This window comes from Eleginops maclovinus, chromosome 2, assembly GCF_036324505.1.
Source record: "Eleginops maclovinus isolate JMC-PN-2008 ecotype Puerto Natales chromosome 2, JC_Emac_rtc_rv5, whole genome shotgun sequence".
NCBI classification, from domain to species: domain Eukaryota; kingdom Metazoa; phylum Chordata; class Actinopteri; order Perciformes; family Eleginopidae; genus Eleginops; species Eleginops maclovinus.
In genome coordinates this window covers 14,090,037-14,110,998 of record NC_086350.1, presented here as the reverse complement: position 1 = coordinate 14,110,998, position 20,962 = coordinate 14,090,037, and the positions used below count along the sequence as shown (strand labels likewise).

General features: G+C 40.5%; 1 protein-coding gene across 2 annotated transcripts; it reads right to left on the bottom strand.

Moving 5' to 3' along the window:
* Window positions 1–1,457: 1,457 nt before the first annotated feature.
* Window positions 1,458–19,626, bottom strand: sema3e (sema domain, immunoglobulin domain (Ig), short basic domain, secreted, (semaphorin) 3E). 2 transcript variants are annotated; one of them, XM_063874627.1, is made up of 17 exons: window positions 18,667–19,626; window positions 10,647–10,807; window positions 10,320–10,379; window positions 9,822–9,941; window positions 7,863–7,956; window positions 7,418–7,534; window positions 7,003–7,145; window positions 6,794–6,908; window positions 6,101–6,170; window positions 5,874–6,018; window positions 5,329–5,554; window positions 4,973–5,064; window positions 4,498–4,539; window positions 4,089–4,255; window positions 3,681–3,751; window positions 2,989–3,122; window positions 1,458–1,988 (listed from the first exon to the last, which is right to left on the bottom strand). In XM_063874627.1, the coding sequence occupies exons 1-17, from the start codon at window positions 18,779–18,781 to the stop codon at window positions 1,488–1,490; spliced, it is 2,373 nt and encodes a 790-aa protein (XP_063730697.1). In that variant the 5' UTR covers window positions 18,782–19,626; the 3' UTR covers window positions 1,458–1,487. The 2 variants fall into 2 exon arrangements, with proteins under 2 accessions (XP_063730697.1, XP_063730705.1); XM_063874635.1 differs by having other exon boundaries at window positions 3,681–3,748.
* Window positions 19,627–20,962: the final 1,336 nt, after the last annotated feature.

Here is a 20,962-nt window from a genome sequence, read left to right as displayed (position 1 = left end):
CTGAATACATGGAATACAAGGACAGAACTCTAAAGTGACACAATTAAGAGATAAATAAGGCACAGCATGGAAAAGAGGTGATCCTCCAGACTGTATTGTTAGCAAAACTGCTACAATTCACTGTAACATCAGAAAAATGTTTCTGTCTTCTCAGGATGAACTGAATACTCATGAAACTGACTCATCAGTTTCTAAGGTCATGCTTGGATGGTCATCCTAACATTCTTCTTAATAATAAAGCATTGTGGTGTTCTACATTTCTATTGTGTGGTGGCGATTGTGAATCCCGTTTGCAACACAATAACAAACAACCAAAAAGAGGACAGGGGGGTTATGAAAGAGTAAGAGAGAAAGTGAGAGAGGATGGAGCAGCCAGCAGAGAAGGATTACTTTTTTGAAAACACAGTAAGTCACCAGATGTGCACATAAAAAACACTGTGATATTTTCGATAAATACAATATACAATACACACAATACTGTTGGTACATTTAACCCCAATTGTGTCAATGTAGATGTAGACACTTAGAATTACAGCAATACATATTGTTCAGCTTACTCTTCATCTACATTTTTCACAAGTGCTTAAACAGTAATTATTTCCATTGGGGGCATAATTATCATAAAACATGCCTCAAATACCCATATTAGTGGCATTGCAACATCTTACTCTATGCGTTGTGATCAATATAACCACACACACAACTGTGACCACATTCAAATCAAATGAGCAGTTTCATTAAACTCGAGGCATTTTTCACTGTACAAAAACAACAACAATATATTTTCCAGTTCATGACATCTAAAAACAACTACAGAACTCAAAATAAAGACCAAGAAAATAAGTTATCATAGTATGAAAAAAAGATTAAAAGGCCATTAGCTTTAACATAGTTTTCTCTCTTAAATAGATACACTAAGAGTTTGTCATATTGAGCCACTGAAGGAGAGATGGGGCACAGGTTTTGTGTAGCAGTCTCTGTGTGCGTTGGATCGGGCTGGGTCAGTCCAGAGTATAAATATTATTATTTTTCTCTTCAAATCCGAGGCAACAACGCCAAACAGTCCTCCATCTTTTCCCAGGGCCTCTGCTCTGTTCTGCTCTGACTCTGACATTTATAGTATTTACCCAGGGTTGGAACACCACACAGCTAGGGCAAAATGCTGCTTTTTAATGAAAACATCATGACTAAACTACTGAATGATATGTAATGTAGCTACTACAGCTATACAGCCTGCTACTGTTGTTTTTCTGTTACTGCTCATGTTGTAAGCAATGTTAAAACCTTTTACATGGTGCAAACACCGAGTGAGTCTGACCTTTAGACTGAGTGTGTGTGTGTGTGTGTGTGTGTGTGTGTGTGTGTGTGTGTGTGTGTGTGTGTGTGTGTGTGTGTGTGTGTGTGTGTGTGTGTGTGTGTGTGTGTGTGTGTGTGTGTGTGTGTGTGTGTGTGTGTGTGTGTGTGTGTCAAGTCAATCTCTGCTCCCCTCAGGCATCCAAGGTTTGCCTGGGCACTCTGTGGGAGTTCTCCTCTCCTCTTCCTTTCCCTCTCTTTTCGCCACCCGGAGAAGTATACTTCCTTTTGCTCTTTTTACGTTTTTTATCGGAGCACCACACTCTCTCGCAGTACTCCTCGACTCTCTGGGCATCCCCGTAGCCAATCAGCTGGAGAAACTCCTTGTACCACAACCTGGAGTGGGGGCCAGGGACTGAGGATGGCACCAGGGCCCTTGGGCTGCTGCTGGGGCCTGGTAGGGGGCCCAAGGAAAAGGGGCATGGAGCTGCAGCTTTCTCTCCATCCCCATCATTAGCCCTATTGATTGCTGACTCCACCCTCTCCCCTCTGAGCACGTGTAGAGAGATACGCAACAATGTGTGCACAAATCCATGTTCGGCGGTCTGGCACACATATACACCAGCATCGGAGCTTCTCACTCGTAAAAACAGCAGCCCATGGGAGGTCATTATAACTCGCTCATCACCTCGAACCTAAATGAAGATTAAAAAAAGTTAAATTACATTTTTTCTAGCCTTTATGTAGCCATTATTCAAGTCTAGACATTTTCACTGCTACATTTGTTCTTACCCCAAGAGGGACCTACAGAACTAAAGTATAAATTAAGAACGGTAGAAAGTAAATCGGGCATTGAATACATTTAATACTGTGAGGAATGTAACCATCCCAAGTTTCCATACATAATGCAGCTTTTAAAATAATGTTATATTCAAAATATTCAAGTACAAACATTAAAATCTTTTCTGATACATTTCTGATTCACAATGCATATCCACCATCCCAGTACAATGAAAAGTGAAAAGAAAATGAGCCTTAGCGGTGTTATCCTTATTCATACATTAAATATAAATAACTATAAACATCTCTTTCAAAAATAATGTCAGAGATATTTGTGTCAGTCCAGAAATCTAATTTTGTGAATGTTATTCCGGTCACCACCATTGTACTGAAGTGGCAGCGTAAATCTCAAACCAAAACGATCTATCCGGACAGATTTATAGGGTTGAGACATTTTGTTCTGGGTAGAGGTCTGCACAATAGGAATACTTTGGGATTAACAAACCTAAAGTGGGGATTTACTGACCCTCAATCTGCTACCTATTACTGGAGGTGGTATGCAATCCCCCTTGTTAGCAAAATGGCCAAAATAAATTCCCCTTGTTAAGCTGTCATCCCCCTCTTCATCATCTACTGTAGTAGCAGAGGGACTTATAAGTAAAATACTTTGGTCTAGTCTGCCTGACTCATTGATTCTTTATCTAAGTGATGTTTGTGCAAGTCAGAATCTATGGCCTTAAACTGTGTGCTTGGTATTGATGGGGCTCTCCATAGTGATGAAGCAGCAGTGGGGTGGTGGGTTTGTAAAAAATAAAGAACCAAAATAATCGTTAATGGGGCGATGCTAGCCGTTAAACAAAAACAAACCCAGTTGGCATTCTTTGTTAAAAACAAATACAATTCAACAAAACCCACCTCGTGTTTATTTCCGTCTTTCTGTAAAAACCAGAGGACCTTGGCTTGAAGTGACCGAGGGACACACTCAAGTAAAGTGCTGTTGCTCTCCACACCATAAACCAGCCTCTCCTCAGATCTGGGCCGTTGTTCATCTACACACACGACAGACAGACAGACAGACAGACAGACAGACAGACAGACAGACAGACAGACAGACAGACAGACAGACAGACAGACAGACAGACAGACAGACAGACAGACAGACAGACAGACAGACAGACAGACAGACAGACAGACAGACAGACAGACAGACAGACAGACCATAAAAGATAGTGAGGAACAAGAGATTGGAATGAACTAACTTAAACACAAAAATAGTGTTTTGTTCGTTCCCAATCTATTGCCACATCAGAAGCAAATTAACCTCTCACATCCAACAGATATCACACATGAAGAGTTCATACTTTCTGTCGTAATCAGTCAAGTGCTTCTGAAGAACTGCATCATTCCCTTGCTTGCAAACAGTAATGTTCTGACATATTTTCTGATAGCAGTCGAATACACACAAGCATACCCATCCACGCACACGCACACACACACACACACACACACACACACACACACACACACACACACACACACACACACACACACACACACACACACACACACACACACACACACATACAAACACATCATTTTATACTAACCATCAATTTGCAGTCCATTGCACAGCTGGACGGCGTTGCCATGGCGAACATCCTGCCGCCTGAATCGTCTGCTGAGATGGGAGCATGGGAAGTAAAAAGAGAGTAATTTTGAACATGTGTTGAAAGTGTGAAAGAAGAAAAAGGGAAGAAAAAGAAATCAAAGAGAGATAAAGAGAGAGAAAAGATAGAAAGAGGGAGGGGTGATCAAGTGCATACTGATTGGCATTACACAACACCTGGCTGTCACGTCTCTTAGAGACTGTGATAATGACTTAGCAAACCTCGGAGCATCGTGACATTCAGAGCATGATGCTGTGATGAAACAGGAAAGCTGGTAAAGGTGTTAAAAGCTGTTATCACATATACACACAGAAAAGATGAGTCCTGTATCTATGTGTGTGCTGTTACCTTTTAGGGTAGACTCCAGCAGGGTAATATCTGGAGCAGGTGAGACCATCCCATGCACAGTAGGGGTCTCTGGCCAGACAACAATCAGCACATTCTGAGCCATAGAGGTCACACTGATGCAGTCTGACCTGTGCCACACCCACCTCCGACCCCACATACAGCTGTTGCTGTGGATCCAAAAGTATAGAAGATTAATATATAAGGTAGTTAAATTGGAATCCACATAGTAGGCCTATGTTTGTACAATATTTTATGTTTCAGTTTTCACCTCATTCTAGGTATATGGCCACACAACATTATATTTAAATTATGTCAATACAAAGTAATAAAAAGTGTTACAATGTTAACATCTTGTGGTTAAACAACAGAATTGCATGAACAACAGTATAGATTCAAATGGTCCTCTTACCCTTTTAGGTGATATTATGATTTCCCTTATTGGTGCTGGCACCTGCAAACAGAAAAAAATGTTATTCGAGAAAGAAGTTCTTTCAAAAGCTATTATCAAAAAGTAACAAGCGCTGACTTTAAGTTCTTCATCACTGAAGGCCCCCCGTCATGCTTCTATCCATTTCAAATCTGACCTTAATTAAAATTGCAGCAGCAACTGCTTGCAGCTTAGTTTTTGAACATATCCGATATTAATAGAATTGATGTATTTGAATCGTTCTAAATATCTCTCACAGTAGGCCTAATACCCTTCATACTTGTTTCCCTCTGATGATGGAAAAGAAGGAAATCAGCAAACACTTTCAGTCAGAAAATACTGCTTAATGTGTAACTGCAGCAATATTGGAATGTTATTTTCTAGGCAGTACAATTCAGAATTTGCTTGGTTACAAAGTCTGCTTGGCTTTCACATGTATTAGCTATGAATAGAGTACCTTGAATACTTGCAGCTCTTCCAGCAACACCTCCTCCATAGAGTCTGTGTCTTTGTTGTAGATGGTGATAACTTTCAACACCACTGAGTCGTCTAACAAAAGAGGATTTATCTTATTAAAACAACGGTTTAAAAAGCAATGAAGTAAAACATTTTGTTCAAAATCCCAGATTGAAAACTGTCTCAGTGTATGGAACACCTGCGGTTTTTCACTAATTTATTTTTAATGATTTTATGCTAACAGAAAGAGACAATTTTGATGGCAAAAATGTTTTTTGTGCACCCAAATATGCACTGTACCTCCAATTTTTTATTTTGCCAATAGTACAATTTTTACAGTTTTTAGTGATTTTGTACCAGTGCCGATGTACAGAACATGGTAGTGTCCGTCCTGGGCCTGGACTCTGTCCACAGCGATCTGGGTCAGCTTCCTCCTGCCCTGCTCTGTCTGCAGCAGTACAGGTCTTCGGTGCTGGGGAAGTACTGGACGATACATCACAGGATGCGAGCGCACAAACCGCAAAACCTCATCAGGAAACTCCTTAGAGCTGGAGAAGCCGCCGCCGTTCACTTTACTGGCACACTGTTAACAAGATAGTGTGGGAGTAGGGTAAGGACAGAGACAGAGGGGGGGCCATTAATTGCATTGGCCTTTTATGCAGTGTAGAGAAAATCTGACATGCTTTAGTCTGACTCAGACTGTCCCTGTATGACCTGCTGAGGTGGCTACAACAGTGCTGACATTTACCCGAGATGTCCTACATGCTTTCAACGCTGTCCCTCACAAAGGACCTCTGTCATAGACATAGACTATTGGGGAGTGCTGCAAATGCATAATGTCGGGACTTCAAGAAGCAACACACTGTACATAAACAATACATTTTTCAGACTTTAATACTCACAGATCCAGGTCGAGGGTAGGGGACTCTGTCCTCATAAGGTGTCCAGTGATGCGCAGGCCTCTCTCGGTAAGCAAAGGGGCCGTTAAAGGCTGCTCTTATTTCATCCATGTGATAAACACACACTGCAAAACCTTTAAACACCGCACTGTTAAAGAAGATTTGATAAGTTATTTGAGGGATAGTAAAAATGTGACTGTGATTAAATGCTGACCTCACACTTCATGTACCTTGTTGTGCTAAAGAGTCCAAAGATTTCTGGGTTTTTGCCATCCTTGTTCTTGAGCACAAACACATCCTCTGAAACACAACATTTACAAATTAGCTATTGTTTGTTAGCGACACTGGTTGACATTTTTGTTTTTCAGGGTTTTTAGTTTTTCAAATGTCAAGGAAAATTGAACACGGTCAACATGGTTAACAATAAATGTGCTGATTATGAGCATTCAAGCACTGTCATTGTAGGCATGTTAGCATACTTTTAGCCTGAAGGAACTGCTGTGCTAATGTTACAGCGTCACAGAGCTGCTAACATGGTTAAGGCAGTTTATTAAGGGACAGGCAATCCATTAACAAGTGTGTTATTTCAAAGTTTAGGATTATTCAACAGATTTAGAAAGAGGTTCAATTATTTGTATCCTGCAGTAGACGGACAGATAGGCTTTGTTTAAAAGAGAGGCCTTTGGCTCTACAATAACTGGCTGTAGCTACATCTTTAGGACACAATCAGGAGTGTGTTATTCTTATTGGCAATATTACTGCTGCAAATCGGACACAGAATATAACGGAAATCCTTTATACCAGTGACGCTCCTAATCTTGAAGGAATCAAATGCAGGTATGTACATTACTGTCAAGAAAGAAACCTCAATGTTTAACATCAACTGTTTAGGAAGACATGCTTAGAGTTTTATGTAGTCCCACCAAGTTCATCAAAGTGTGTATCAATGCCATTTGGTCCAGCCACAGAGCAGATAAGACGGGTTTTCAGGAAGGAGCTCCATCTATTCACCAGCATTCTCTGTCCTCCTTTGTCATTCTGATGGATGAAGGCAGATAGAGGATGTGAGTGCAATACTTAGGCTTTAGCTGGATAATGGCCAGAAATAGTTTTACAGCAGTGGCATTCTCACCGCGCAGACTCGCCCAACACGAGTATACACAGCCTTGTTCCCTCCCTCAGCTTCCATCTCTCGCTCAGTGAAGAAGAAGTAAACTTTATCATCATCCCTGTCCTCGTTGTCCGGAATAACTGCAGACCCCACAAATTTAGGTTCTGTATGGAGAATAATTTGTCAGGAAAGGTAAAAGTCATTTAAACAATATCATAAGCTTTTGATTTCAACTCATACTCATTTAAGGGTTATCTGATAGGAATCTCTTGAAGTAATATCATCTCAATTTCCCTGTACTCATTTTTGAAATATGTTTCGATATATTATTTATTTAAACATTTTTGAAAACATACTTTTTAACATATAAAGTGTATGCGTTTTCACTCCACTGCATTCAAATTAAGGTCGTTTTTTTATAGTGTAGTACACCAACCATTGAGTTGCTGCCTGTCGTCTCTTTCTGTGCGTGTGTAGGTCTGGTTGTTCAGTCGGCAGAAAGCACCATCATTCTCCCAGTAATCAGTGTACAGACCAATGTACAGCTCTCCCCCTAACACACACACACACACACACACACCCACACACACCCACACAAACACACACACACACACACACACACACACACACACACACACACACACACACACACACACACACACACACACACACACACACACACACACACACACACACACACACAAACACAAAACAACAATAAGTAAAAATGCACATGTTATAAAATGTAAAACGCATTTTGCTGTGGTTGAGATACAGACATTAAATAGGACCACAAGATGGCAGTATTGACTGGTTAGAGGTTAACACTGTGAGCTCAGCTGATGGTGATTAGGTGAGTGACAGAGTGAGCATTTTCTTACTTGAAAGTGTAGACGTAGAGGGACTGTTGGGGTCGTATGGACAGCGTCCTCTGCCACTCATGATGCTGTCTTTTTCTAGAGAAAACAGCTTATCCTAAGAACAAAACACATACATTCATACACAATGATTAATATGCATATATACTGGAATATGAATGCAGCCAAGACACACATTTATAAGCTGTTTTCTTGCAATGTCTTTAACACCAGGAGTGTGTGTGTGTTATACAAGGATAAAGCTGAACCAGAGAGAGAAGGGATCAGGAAGTGATTGATGAGAAGGAGGAAGAAAGATTGATGAGACAAGGAGTGATGGATAACAAGACAAAGGAGTTTTGTCTGGAAGTGTATAACGAACTATGGCCTGCTCTTATATCATATTGAATTCACTACTCCTACTCTTCTGAACCTATTGCCCTGCACACCAGGTGGTGGTTACACACACATACACCCCCATACACATATGCATAGAGCTGAAGTCTCTTTGGAACCAAAGCTCATATCTTTTGAGCCACCAGAGTGTTTATGACTGTCACTGGCAGACCAGAGGAAATGTTATGTATTGATTTATGAGTAGTCGTGGCACCCTGCTGTGACCACCGCCCGATGTACGACTGTAACAGAACTCAGTTTGAGTTGAATTAAACTCATCCATCATATAATCACGAAACCAGAAAAAAAGTAGTAAAAAATGGCCCATATAACAGGATTTTTAAATGTCTGGGGGAGTGGTGCAATAATTCTTGATTTGTTTGTCTGGGAGTGGCAAAAATGGCAATAGTATTTTCTATTATATTTTATTATCATGGAAATATTGTTCTGCTTGATGGTAATCGTAGACTAGATGTTATCTCATACACCAAATATTATCATTTGTGTGACCTTTATGCAACCTTGGAGAGAGATTAAGTGGCTTATACAGTCCAGGTTTTGCTCTCTCTAAGGGCATTCCAATGATATGAGTGATGAATGGTTTCTGTTTGGATGGCGTGAGTCGCCTTGTCGACCTACTGGACTAGTGTTGGAATGCAGGGCGGAAACATTTTCCCTTCTTTACACTCTAAATACACCCGAGAAACACACACACACACACACACACACACACACACACACACACACACACACACACACACACACACACACACACACACACACACACACACACACACTGAGAATTGTTCCATGTTTGGCATATGTGATAAATGTGTCATACTTGAGACAAGCATGCTCAAACAGATGGATACAAGCTATTTTGCATGGACACCACTGCACAGGCAAAACACTCCTGTGCTACGGACACACACAAAAGCACATATTTGAACTGACCCGGGTTCGTCTAAGTCTAAACTAACCTCTTGAAACATGCTTCAACAGAAAGGAACACCTGGCCTGTTATCCCTGTTTAACTGGACAGTAGTGGCATCATGTTGTTTCAAATTTAATGAAAAACTTGTGTAAAACAATACTCTCTTTTCTCACAAAAAGAAAACCAGAACTCCACCCTCTTTACTCACTGTCTTTTCCATATCCACCCCTCACATCAATCCTTGTTGCTAGGAGGATAAACTCAAGTAGCATGAGTTTACATCAGTCCAAGCTGTACTAACAGTCAAAGGAGCTTCTGGCTAGAACAGTGAAAATGTGTGAAAATGGTTTTGGCTTCTCCAACTAAACGCTAATGCGTAGAGGAGGAATGTAAAAGAAATATGCAATTATTCCGTGGAAAACATATTTTTTTCCACTAGTTCTTTACAGTCAAAATCTGGAGCTCACAAAAGGCAACCACTGTTTTTAAGGCTCGAAGAGAAAGATACACCATTATTAGAACTAACACTGTGGATGATATTCAAGTCTTATCAAAGTGTGGTTTGACTTTTAAAATATCTCTAGATGTGGGAAATGCTTTGATTCAGTTTCAATGTTTGGTTGTGAAACTCTAATGCTGTATTAGGGACTCACCTGCCCCGTGTGTCCCACTCGGACCAGGACACAAACTGGGTTAAAGGCTCCTGTTCCACAGACCAGCAGATGGGTCTGGTTGTACTGTTGCAGGACCTTGATGTAGTTAGCACACTCCGACTGTTGGAAGAGATACAGACAGCAGTGGGTGGGACGGAGGGTGCTTGTGTTAGGGGTCATGAAGACAGATTGAGGACAAGCAGAGAAAATGGTTTACTGGAAAAATGTCAGGCTTTTAACTGCCTCATCAATAACATTAATACTTCAGGTCAAACAGAGGTTAATGAGCACAGTACGATATGTAATTTAATTCATTCATGTTGGCAGTATCTATTTCTATAATCTATCTATATTTTCCTAATAATTTGAATAAATTGTATATAAATGTAATTGTTAACTGGGAATTTGCGCTTTTCCCTTGATAATCATCCAGCCACACTACCCAATGCGCTGTAGAGATAATATTGTTATTGCCGTCATGAACTGGATGTCCCTTACCTTTTCCCTTCCCTTCATCAAACACTCCTCAATCTGAGGTTCGGTACTGGCCCACTGGATCTGTGAAAAAAAAGAGTTGAAGTCAAATTTACTTTCTTTTTTTTAATTACCTTGACATACATATAGATATATGGTTAACAATAGGATTGGAATATACTACTTTATAATTAACTCTCAAGGGTATCTTGCCATCTTTTAGTTTCTTATTAAAACATCTCACAGACATGTGGAGATGCAAACATGTTTCCATGTTTGGCTAACCTATTGCCCTATGGGAGTGTGAGTTCATCATGTCAAATTTCCTGGGAGGGATAAAAACAGTCCCACCTCTCTGTGGTGTGTGTTAACCTGGTCCAAGCTAAGGGAGAAGAGAGTGTTCTTGGCCCCAACATAAATCCTCTCGTGGCCCTCATCCAGCAGCATGGTCTGCGGCTGAAGAGACGCTCCATGTGCCTGGAACACCCAGGTCCTGTTCAGCTGCAAAAGTTCTGCAGGCAACAACATGAACACAAAGAATAAACACAAACATATAGCAACACAGTCGAAGTCTGCAATTGTACAATTTAGGCTATGGATTTACAGAGTTTTCAATTAATTTCAAACACAAATCCTCATTATTTTCCGTACTAACCAGCAAGATCAAGTTTAACCAAACCCAGTGCCCCAACTTCTCCCATGGCCAAGGTCACATTACAACATGTGTTTCTGATTCACTGCTTCCCCAAGAGAATGGCAAAGAGCAACAGCATTGCTATCTTTCCATCTCATCCCTCCCTCTCATGTGGCACCTATGCCTCCTTTCATTTATTTTAGTTGAGCTTCAATGTGTCATTCATTACAAAACATCTTGTTTTTTATATTCATTAAAGGTTCATAAGGCATAAATAAGTGTCATAATGCACAAAACAGAATGGGTAGCCGACATTTCAGGCATCTTTACCTACCAACAAATTGCCTTAAAGACTCCTGAAAGGAGAACTAGCCGGATGTTAAGGCAACCATAATGATAGTTTGTAGAAGCAGGGATGAACAAGGTGGATATGATTCCTGTGAAAGATGTTGTCATTATTTGGAGGGACATTTCATGTGCAAAGCATGGTCTATCGTCTTTTTAATCGGGGGGAAACAGTTTTATCACACAGGAAATGGAACAAGTCTTTTTATCAGCCATTAGTTTGAGTTCAGCTGCCACTCCCTGTCAGTCTTGCTCAAGGTAATTGAAATCCTTCATCATTGACATATCTGTCAAAATCCATTGCTTCCTTTTTAATATAAACACACAGATCAACAGATAGTCTGAATGAACACCTGTGAAACATCCAGTTGAGTGTACCTGATTGGACCTGACAGGCTGCTCCTTTATACCTGCTCTCTGCCATCTTCTGGGGAGGTTGAGGGTGAAGGATTTTAAACAAAAAGCCTTAGAGTTATGCACTTCCTCTGGGTTTCACTGCCCTTAAAAACCTTTCATTAACACATGACCGCGTTGGACCGGATGTCCTTGTCAAAAAAAAAGTAAGGTTCTGGTCTGTGTTAGCACATTTTTTCCAACCTTGGACAGATTCAAATAGACAAGCCTCCGTTTTTGGATCATATTCATAACACCAGCATTGCACAGGCTGTATGCTGTCAATTTGTTATTTTCATGAACATATTAAGCCCTCGACATCACTAAAAAAACTCCCTTTAACTTAAGAGAAAAGAGACCCTCAGCATGATTGTAATACTATGCCAATCTTACACCTACCTCAAATAACGCTCAGATGTTTCTACATAATAGGGTAGCAGGGGGCAATTGTACGATTTGTTTTCCTATCATCTGTATATTTTTACTGATACTTGATCTCCAAGATATAAGGAGAGAGTGTTTATCCCATTTGTGTAGATTAGTCATGGTAATAGCCTACACTCGTAGAAGTTGTATTTGTTTAACATAGGATTAGGTATCCACAGAGGATTGGTCGACTCGTATATTTTGTTGCTATTAGGATTTCTATGTTGGAGACAAGCCACTGTTTGTTTGAACAGCATTAGATCTCAGGCGGTTTGGTGGCAGAGGGGATGTGGCAGTGGTGTGCTGCCAGCGTTCAGACATGCTTCCTGTAATTATCTAATCTACACACACTTAGAGATCTTTCTCTCTCTCTCTCTCTCTCTCTCTCTCTCACACACATACGCACACAAACACATGCACACATACACACTGTCTCGCCTCTCTATCTCCTCACAGTCCCCTCTGAGTATAGCTCAGCTTCAAGGACAGTCCTCTAACATTACACTCCAACGTTTCTACAAGTGTTAGACCAGGCTCTCAAACAATCAGCTCCTTCTTTAGGTGAAGTCAAATCTGCTACCACTTATTTAGATGACAGACGTAAACGGATATTTAAACTGATGGAGTAAACAGTCCATAAGCAAAACCCTTTTTCTGTCTACTTTTCACCTGTCTTTGTCAATAATCCTGAGTGTCAGCTGATTTATATGGACACATGCACACAGCCAAATATGCTCTAGCTGTCTCATGCAATTTAAGAAACAAATAAAACTGCAGATCGATTTAGTTTTATAATATTTTTTTTAGAGATGATCATTTTTTTGTTTTCTTTTAGGAGAAGCTAGAAACTACAATAACCAGCCTGAAATTTGAAACGTAAAGAAGAAAGAAAGCTAGAAAGTATACCAATATGAAACTATAATCATATTTATAGAAAGACTTTGATAAATAGGCTAAATTGCACACAATTACAGAGTTACTATAAAGCACAATTGGTGGATGTGATTACACTGACAACTTGAAAGACGCTTCAGAGCGCACAATGCTGTTTAAGAGGTTTCTCCTCTGTCATTATATGTGCACCAGTTAAAGACAGATGCTGCCACTGCTCAGACTGAAAAAGGCAAAGGGGGGATTTCCACAATCCCCCTCTCCTCTCGTTAACTCTATGCTCTCTTTTTTCACGCCATCTGCAACCAGTGAGGGCTACTTAGCCGTCAGCTAAGGAACTGAGGGGAGGAAGAGGAGGGTGTTTCTCCATCGGCAACTGAGCCAGGGAGACACATGGCCCCCACTGTGATCCCACTTCAAATGGAAAACACAGAGAAAAAAGGACTCCCTTAAGACACACACTTTCATCGGCTGTCTGAGGAGTGCTGAGAGATGCCCGAGAAGATTTGGTTAAGTGAAATCAAAATACACCTTGTGATGTCCTCCTCATAAGGAATCACCAATGTGTGTGTGTGTGTGTGTGTGTGTGTGTGTGTGTGTGTGTGTGTGTGTGTGTGTGTGTGTGTGTGTGTGTGTGTGTGTGTGTGTGTGTGTGTGTGTGTGTGTGTGTGTGTATGTAACCTTCTTTTCTTCTGATTATTTTTCATTTTGCATGTGGGTGGGTTTAATGTTCAAGCAGGGAATCACTGCATACTGGAGGATTTCATATAAAACATTCCTCAGGAAACTTGACACGTTTGCTCTCATAATGTAATGTGTTGCCTATGTTAAGCACACAATTCATGTCAGACACAAAACTTGTGGTAAGGAGTCTCATGTTTCCCCTATTGAATTACTGGACTGGTACTGATACAGAAACAAAGACAATAATTTAAGTGGTTAAAGGGGTTAGGAATAAGGAAGGAGTCTGTTCTCCTGAGACTGTGGCCCCTTGAGGTTGGGTCTAGAGCTGGATCACTAGGGTGTTATGCCATTATCAGTATACAGCCTTGTGTTGCTTCACACTCGTGTTTATTTGGGGGGGAATGATGTCAAGGAGCAAAATGAGAGCCACATGGAGAGAGAGAGAGGGCAGCCTATGTTCCTCTGTAATAAAGTCTGTGACCTGACCAACCACACATGTACATAACCTTGGAGCCATTATATATTACTTATTGATGTGAGTTACTGCGTGCTTAGCTATACAGTAAGTCAAAAGCCCCTTATAGTGTAAAATTATTTTCATATGTTCAATTATTTCTGTGGAACATTAAAAGCAGCGTCATCACAAACAAAGTGATTGCTCAATTATTTAAGAAGCAAAAAAACAATGAACAATTTTAAGCTTACGAACAGATTATTTGATGCATTGAAGCAATATCTGCTTGGCATGGTTGTGTCTTGAAGCGCTCACTTCCCTTATCATTCTTCATTCCCATTTCCCCCCCTCTCATCATTGCAACATACTCTCTAAAGACTCAAACAAACGTCTGCTTTCTCTTCTTTTCCCAGGTCACACATTCAACTCATCTCCTCTTCCTGATCCCTTTGCCGGTAAAAGGTCAGAAAGGATATTAGAGTTTCACCAGCTGCCTTCCCCTGTAGACATCTCATTAATGAACTGGAGAGCACACACATAACACAATGGGAGAGAAAAGGACACTGAGATGTACATAGACAAAATGAAAAAGCGAGAAGGGGCGAGAGGTGACTGTGTAGGCGAAGGCTTGAGAATATATCCTTTTTCCTTTGCTGACCTAAAAGGTGGGATTTATGTAATCATCCCCATAACCTCCATTTTCCAGTGGTTTGATATAAGGTGTGTGACTGCCCTATGGCCGAGATCCAAAGTGATAAATGTTAATTATAGGGTACACATGTAGGCGGATAAAATTAATGGGACTGCTTACCTTTCACATTAGCTCCATATAAAAACCATAAAAATAAAAATCCCTCCATTCATTTTATTTCAGGCAGATACAACTTCAGGCCATTCTGGTATTCCCCACTTCACCATCAGAAGACAGTCATCTACAGCCACATCATTTCAAGGTTGTAAAATACATAGAGAGAACACTTACTTGTCTGGAGAGGAAGGTTTAAAATTACAGCCCAAAAGGGGGTTTCATACATACAGTAATTGCTACCTGAGTAATCCCTGTATTCACACGTGCATGTCTCTGTGCTCCTTGTGCTTCAATCTCACAATTTAAATGAGTGCCGGAGAAAAGGAATGGATTTAGCCTTTGTTGAACAATGTGTGCACAATTTAATACATCGTATGTCATTCCGTTTTTAAGAATAAATCACACACACACACACACACACACACACACACACACACACACACACACACACACACACACACACACACACACACACACACACACACACACACACACACACACGTGCGCACACACACACACACACACACACACACACACACACACACACACACACACACACACACACACACACACACACACACACACACGCCAACAGTACATAGATGTATGAGTAAATCCAGCTGTTAAATGCTTTAACCAACTTTTTTTTACATTTACTTTGAGTTAGATGTTAAATTGAAATGGGTAAAGCATATGTGTTTATGTATATAACATAAGATATACAGTATGATTTTAACCCTGTCAGAACTGCTTAACTTCACCTGATACATTTATTCACTCTCTCAGACCTGCTGAAAAAAATATTTTAGCCTTACTTAATTATTTTGACTTTTAAATAAACACATATTTGGCAGGCATGCTCAAAGGATACCTGCTTATTTGCTTATTTATTTTTATGAAATAGTAAAGGTGTTTACCAAAGCTGCTCTCTTTTATTAAACACAAATTAAAATCGAGGCAAGCTTGACAAACTTGTTGTGCTGCAAACAGCTGCAAGAGTAAACAGACTCTCTCGATTTTGATTAATGATAAATAAACATCACCAACAGGAACTGAAAATCCAACATAAGTCAAACTTTAACTTAGTTATATCCAACTTTGCAGAAGTAAGGAAGTTTTAGAAGTGCGTTTGATCTGATTAGGTCAACATCACTACAAAACTGCTGTTTAACTAGTCCACAGCAGAAGCTTGGCATATTGTCAGGACTTTAGAGGCAACAAAATAAGTCTAGCTTGGCCACCTACCTGCAGCTTGTCGGCCTTCTGACACATGCTAGCTGTGCAACAGCTTCATTAGCAGCAGAATTGATGGTCATCCTAAAAGAAGAGCTCATTTCACTCCACAGGACTTGATATTTGAAGCTGTTGCCAAGAGCCTGATGATGCAGATCTAAATCTCATGGATTTGTGTCCAAAGCCCCCAAAAAAGTACAAAACAAACTTTCTTTTCCGGAGAGCATGTCTCCCTACAGGGCATTTCTATGTATAATAACACAAGATTGAAGCAGTTTGATTGGCCAAAAGTCGAAGAAATTGCTTGTGTTTAAGGACTTTGAAAGCTGCACAGTAAAGGTTTAGGTTTAAATGTTCTCTAAAGACAGCCGTGAGCCAGACATTGTAACTCAATACTCTGTGTGATTTAGGCAACAACCTTTTGGAGCCGGAGTTAATTGGGGAATTAAGCAAACTGAAGGATGACTTGGGTGAATGTAATGCATTTGGAAAATATTCACTGTTCCAGAAGTCTAGACGAAGTAGATGGAGAATAGATGAAAGAGAGAGTAAATAATAATTCCACACCATGTGTGAGGTGTGGCTAACATCAAAGCATGCTGAGATTCATGCCCGATGCTAGTAAGGTCGTCCTTGAACTATGATAATTTGCCCAAAGGAATTAATTCCCAGAAAATAGGAGAAAGTTGATCTGATGTTTTATTGAGTTCTATTGATCCGACATTGGTATCTACCTACAGTATTAAATGTTAACAGAAGCAGTTTGAAGATTCCCATATGGTTATAATTCACTTTTATTTCCTATTATCATTCTATTTGCCAAAAAATAGAATCAAGTTTTTCCACCCTCTTTTGATACCAGATGTTGTGGTAATATTTTATCAGTCCTTAAGGTGAAAAGTTTAAACCACATCCGCTCCATCTCCCTGAACTACATCCAAGTCATTGACGTGTGTGGAATTCACACTATTATGCCAGTGCATCTGTGCATGTGTCTGTCTGTGTGTGTATGACTTTGTGTGAACTTAAGGGTGTGTGCAAAATGTACTGGCAGAGCACATGAGGCATATATTAGGCTTAGATGTTTTTCATTCCATAATGATAGGATCCCACTGCAGGCGTCTCATGGTGCTGTCAGCCTCTGTGCTAGCCAGAACATGTATCAGCCCAGAGAGTGGGAGAGAGAAAGGTGGAATGTCAATCACTTTAGCAGCTTTCCCCTCAGGCGGTTAATTAAATGGTGATATTCATCAGCCCCTTAGTCACGATCTTACGTAGCATTGATGTGGAATTGATGACTTAGAACATCATCACTGACTTGCAAACTTTTGATGATATGTGAGCCGTGCATTACTGTGCGTATTTTCATTAACTTACTACTTCAACTACTTCTTACTCTGAGAATTGCATCTTTATTGTCATTATTGTTATTATGGTAATACATTTGCAAAAATTAGAGAAATAATGTATACAGTATTTATCACAATACTGAACCCCCCCCCTGGATGTGTGTGATGGACCAGACTTGTCAACTCTCATAAGGACTCACAGCACTGTATTTATGTATGAGTTATAGACCATCTAAATTCCACATCTATATTCAACCGTGACTAACGGGCTTATGGGGAATCATCACCTTCTGTTGCTGTAGAGATCAAAGAAACTGTGAGAAAAAACGAATGTTTACTCAGGAGTCTTTATCTACAAAGATAAAACCCCCATTATTGTCCTAGAGATACACAGCAACCCGTCGGCATACCAATGCATGCATATCCATATCACACACTCCCACATGCACATAAACAGGCAAACACTATTTTGTTTTCTCTTTTTCAGACACATACACAGCCTCATCCATTCCCGAACCGAAAAAGACCCCACTTCCATCGCTCTGGCACTGTGGCATGAGAGAAAGCCACATTGTGGATTCTCAGCCCGCATGGCAGAGGAATCATAACAAACTACAGGGAGGCTTCTCCATCATTAACTGTGTTAACTGTACACAAACTTCTCAAAGTCAGAGCTGATCGAACGCTGCATGGTTATATTGGTTATTCAACATTAATATTTGCAGAGTGTTCATTATATGTTCATGATGAACTGTGGGCTGTTTTATGCACTCACAGAAGCTGACACTAATATGGATTTTTACACCACATTCTCTGTTTTTGTGCATTTTTGGTTGTATTAATATTATAATCTTTTTGCACACCAGTAAATGAACTATCAACTAGGCTGCCATTTAATATGCTTAACATTTAAAGTACAACGTAAAAAATGCTGTTCAGTTACACCTGCACTGAAGGCACAAACAGGGAATGATAATTTTGGTCAGAGCTGCATTGACTCTTCATGACAGTTTTTTCCCACTATACTGCATCACCAAAATACTGTCTTTGTCTTATTATTTGTGCCACTCAAGAGAGGATTTGTGTAAACAAAGCAGTTTTGTACCAAAGCCAATATAAAGTAATAAAAGTAACACACGTTGGGTATTTCTTACCTTTATGGGAAAGCCGTATTCTTGGGTAGATGCTTTGGGCAGTGTGAGCCGTGCCCAGCAGAAAGAGATACAGCAGCATCATTGTGAAACACACAGTCCTTATCCACTCTGCCATCCTCTTTAAGACACACACTCCACGTTTGTCTACACAGGTATCCTGCAAGTCCAATGAATATGGGCAGAAAAGTCCATGAAAAGATAAATAAGTCTTCACTGCGATTTCCTGCAAACAGGTTTTATTTGAAGAAAGCAATCCAACAAAAGTCTACTTGGAGGTAACAGTTCATTATCTGAAGATCAGCACAATTTGGACCAACTAGATGTATCTCTGCAGCTTCTATACAGTCTCTGCTTTCCTCTATAGCAGTGTGATGAAAGCTTCATCCACCCGCTACCTCTGTGGACAGGATAGGGCTCTGGCTGTTATCCTTCTTTGGTCTTAGTAACCACGGCGAAGAGAAGTCCAGTTGCTACATTCACGCCGCAGTGCCCACTGCTCTCTTTCCATATGTCAGTCCGTCTGTTTGTTTGTCTGTCTTTATGACCAGTTTAAATCCAGTCTTCCTTATCTGTTGACAGAAAAAAAAAAGCAAGTCTGTGAATCCCACAGAGGTGTTGGAGCTGATTTGTAAAAACTCAATGCATTTATGTGTCCCAGCAGTCAGGCATGCAGGCAGGCAGGCAGGGCTGGAGCTGCTTTACTGTTTCCTCAGGCTGCGTTCCTCCTTTTGGGTCCACTAGAGCCAGTCATTCTTTGGATGGTAGCCCAGGAAAAGGCAGAGTGGGAGAGGGGAGGAGTGGGGAGCCTCGTGCCTGGCGTGCAGTCCCTCTGCACTGGGGAGGAAAGTGAAGCTCTCCTAACTCTTCTCACACTCCTACGGTCAGGGAGGATCCAAACCTCAGTGAGTCAGTTAAGATGGCTTCTACCACAGCTACTGATTTGTGCAGAGGCCACCTTCCCAGTGTGGTGTGCCTGAGGAAAAGCCTATGTGTGAGTGTGTGGTTGGTAATGAGGGGAGTGTGTATCAGCTTGAAGAGCTGCAAATTGCCTGCCCCTTCTTCTAGATTGTCTTGAGATCTCGCTCTCCCTCCCAGGCAGCTGGATTAAGTGTGCTATGTCTCCCAGGCAGGCTCTGTTAGACTCTCCCCAGCTCTCCTCTGAGAGAAGTACTGCCTCTCATGTCACTCAGACCACCCTTTGCTTCTCCACTCCACTTGCCCTCCTCCTTCAGCACTTTATTTTTGCTCCTGCCTCCACTGCATTAACATAGACCTGAGCCAAGGTTTTCAGCCTCTTTATTCTGGCTCTTCTTTCATTTTCAATTATTGCTCTCTTTGTGTTTGTTTCCATGTGGATAGTCATTATCACTGTTACCATGGATTTTCATGTACAAGGTTTCTTTCATGCCCTGCCCATTTAATCTCTGTTTCTGTTTATCTACCCACCTCCCACAATCTTTACTTCTGTGAAACCTAGTTATTAGATTGTAATGTATCATTTCATGCCAGGCTGTTTTAAATGTTTGCCTGTGTGTTTTCTGCTATTGTATTTTGTTTCTGAGTGTGTGGTTCTGTGTGAGTACAGGTATTAAGGTACTATCATATATATATATATATATATACTGTATATTAATGTTGAACTCATTGATATGCAGTCTGCTGTTGTGTCCGTGTAGTCTTTTGTTTTGTCTCACGGTCCACAGCTTTCTGAATATGATTAGAAGCCACACACACAAAGAGAATAAAATAGAAAAGATGCGACTGGAGTCATTATTGAATTTTGCACATATCCCACAGGAAAATCCCACAGGCGTCCAGTTACTGGAGTAGAGTGCTGTCTGTCTGTAAATCCCTCAGTAATACATCTGTTTCTCTATGTCTCTTTCACATGGCTTTGTGGTGACACCGACATTAAGTCATGCTGATCCCTAACATAGAAAAATTCCATCAGTCTGAAAAAAAATATATTTCCTTTCTCAAATACAGTATGTGTTTGATTTAATTTTTTGGTTGAAGTGTTTCCCATTTTGCAGGACAACAATTTAAAGAGAACACTTCCTGGTGGTAATTGTTACTTGTACTAGATCCACATTGATTTAAAACAAATGTAAAAATGCACCTAACCCAATCATTCCCGCTTTATTATGTATTTATTTTTGAATAAATAGGATGAAAAGCTAGAGGAGATTTATGCACAGTTTGATTGTGAGTGTGAATATATGCCCATCAAAAAATGCCCTGCCTTTGAATTAAACCACATACAGTAATACCAAGTTGGAAATGACTCCATTAGGCT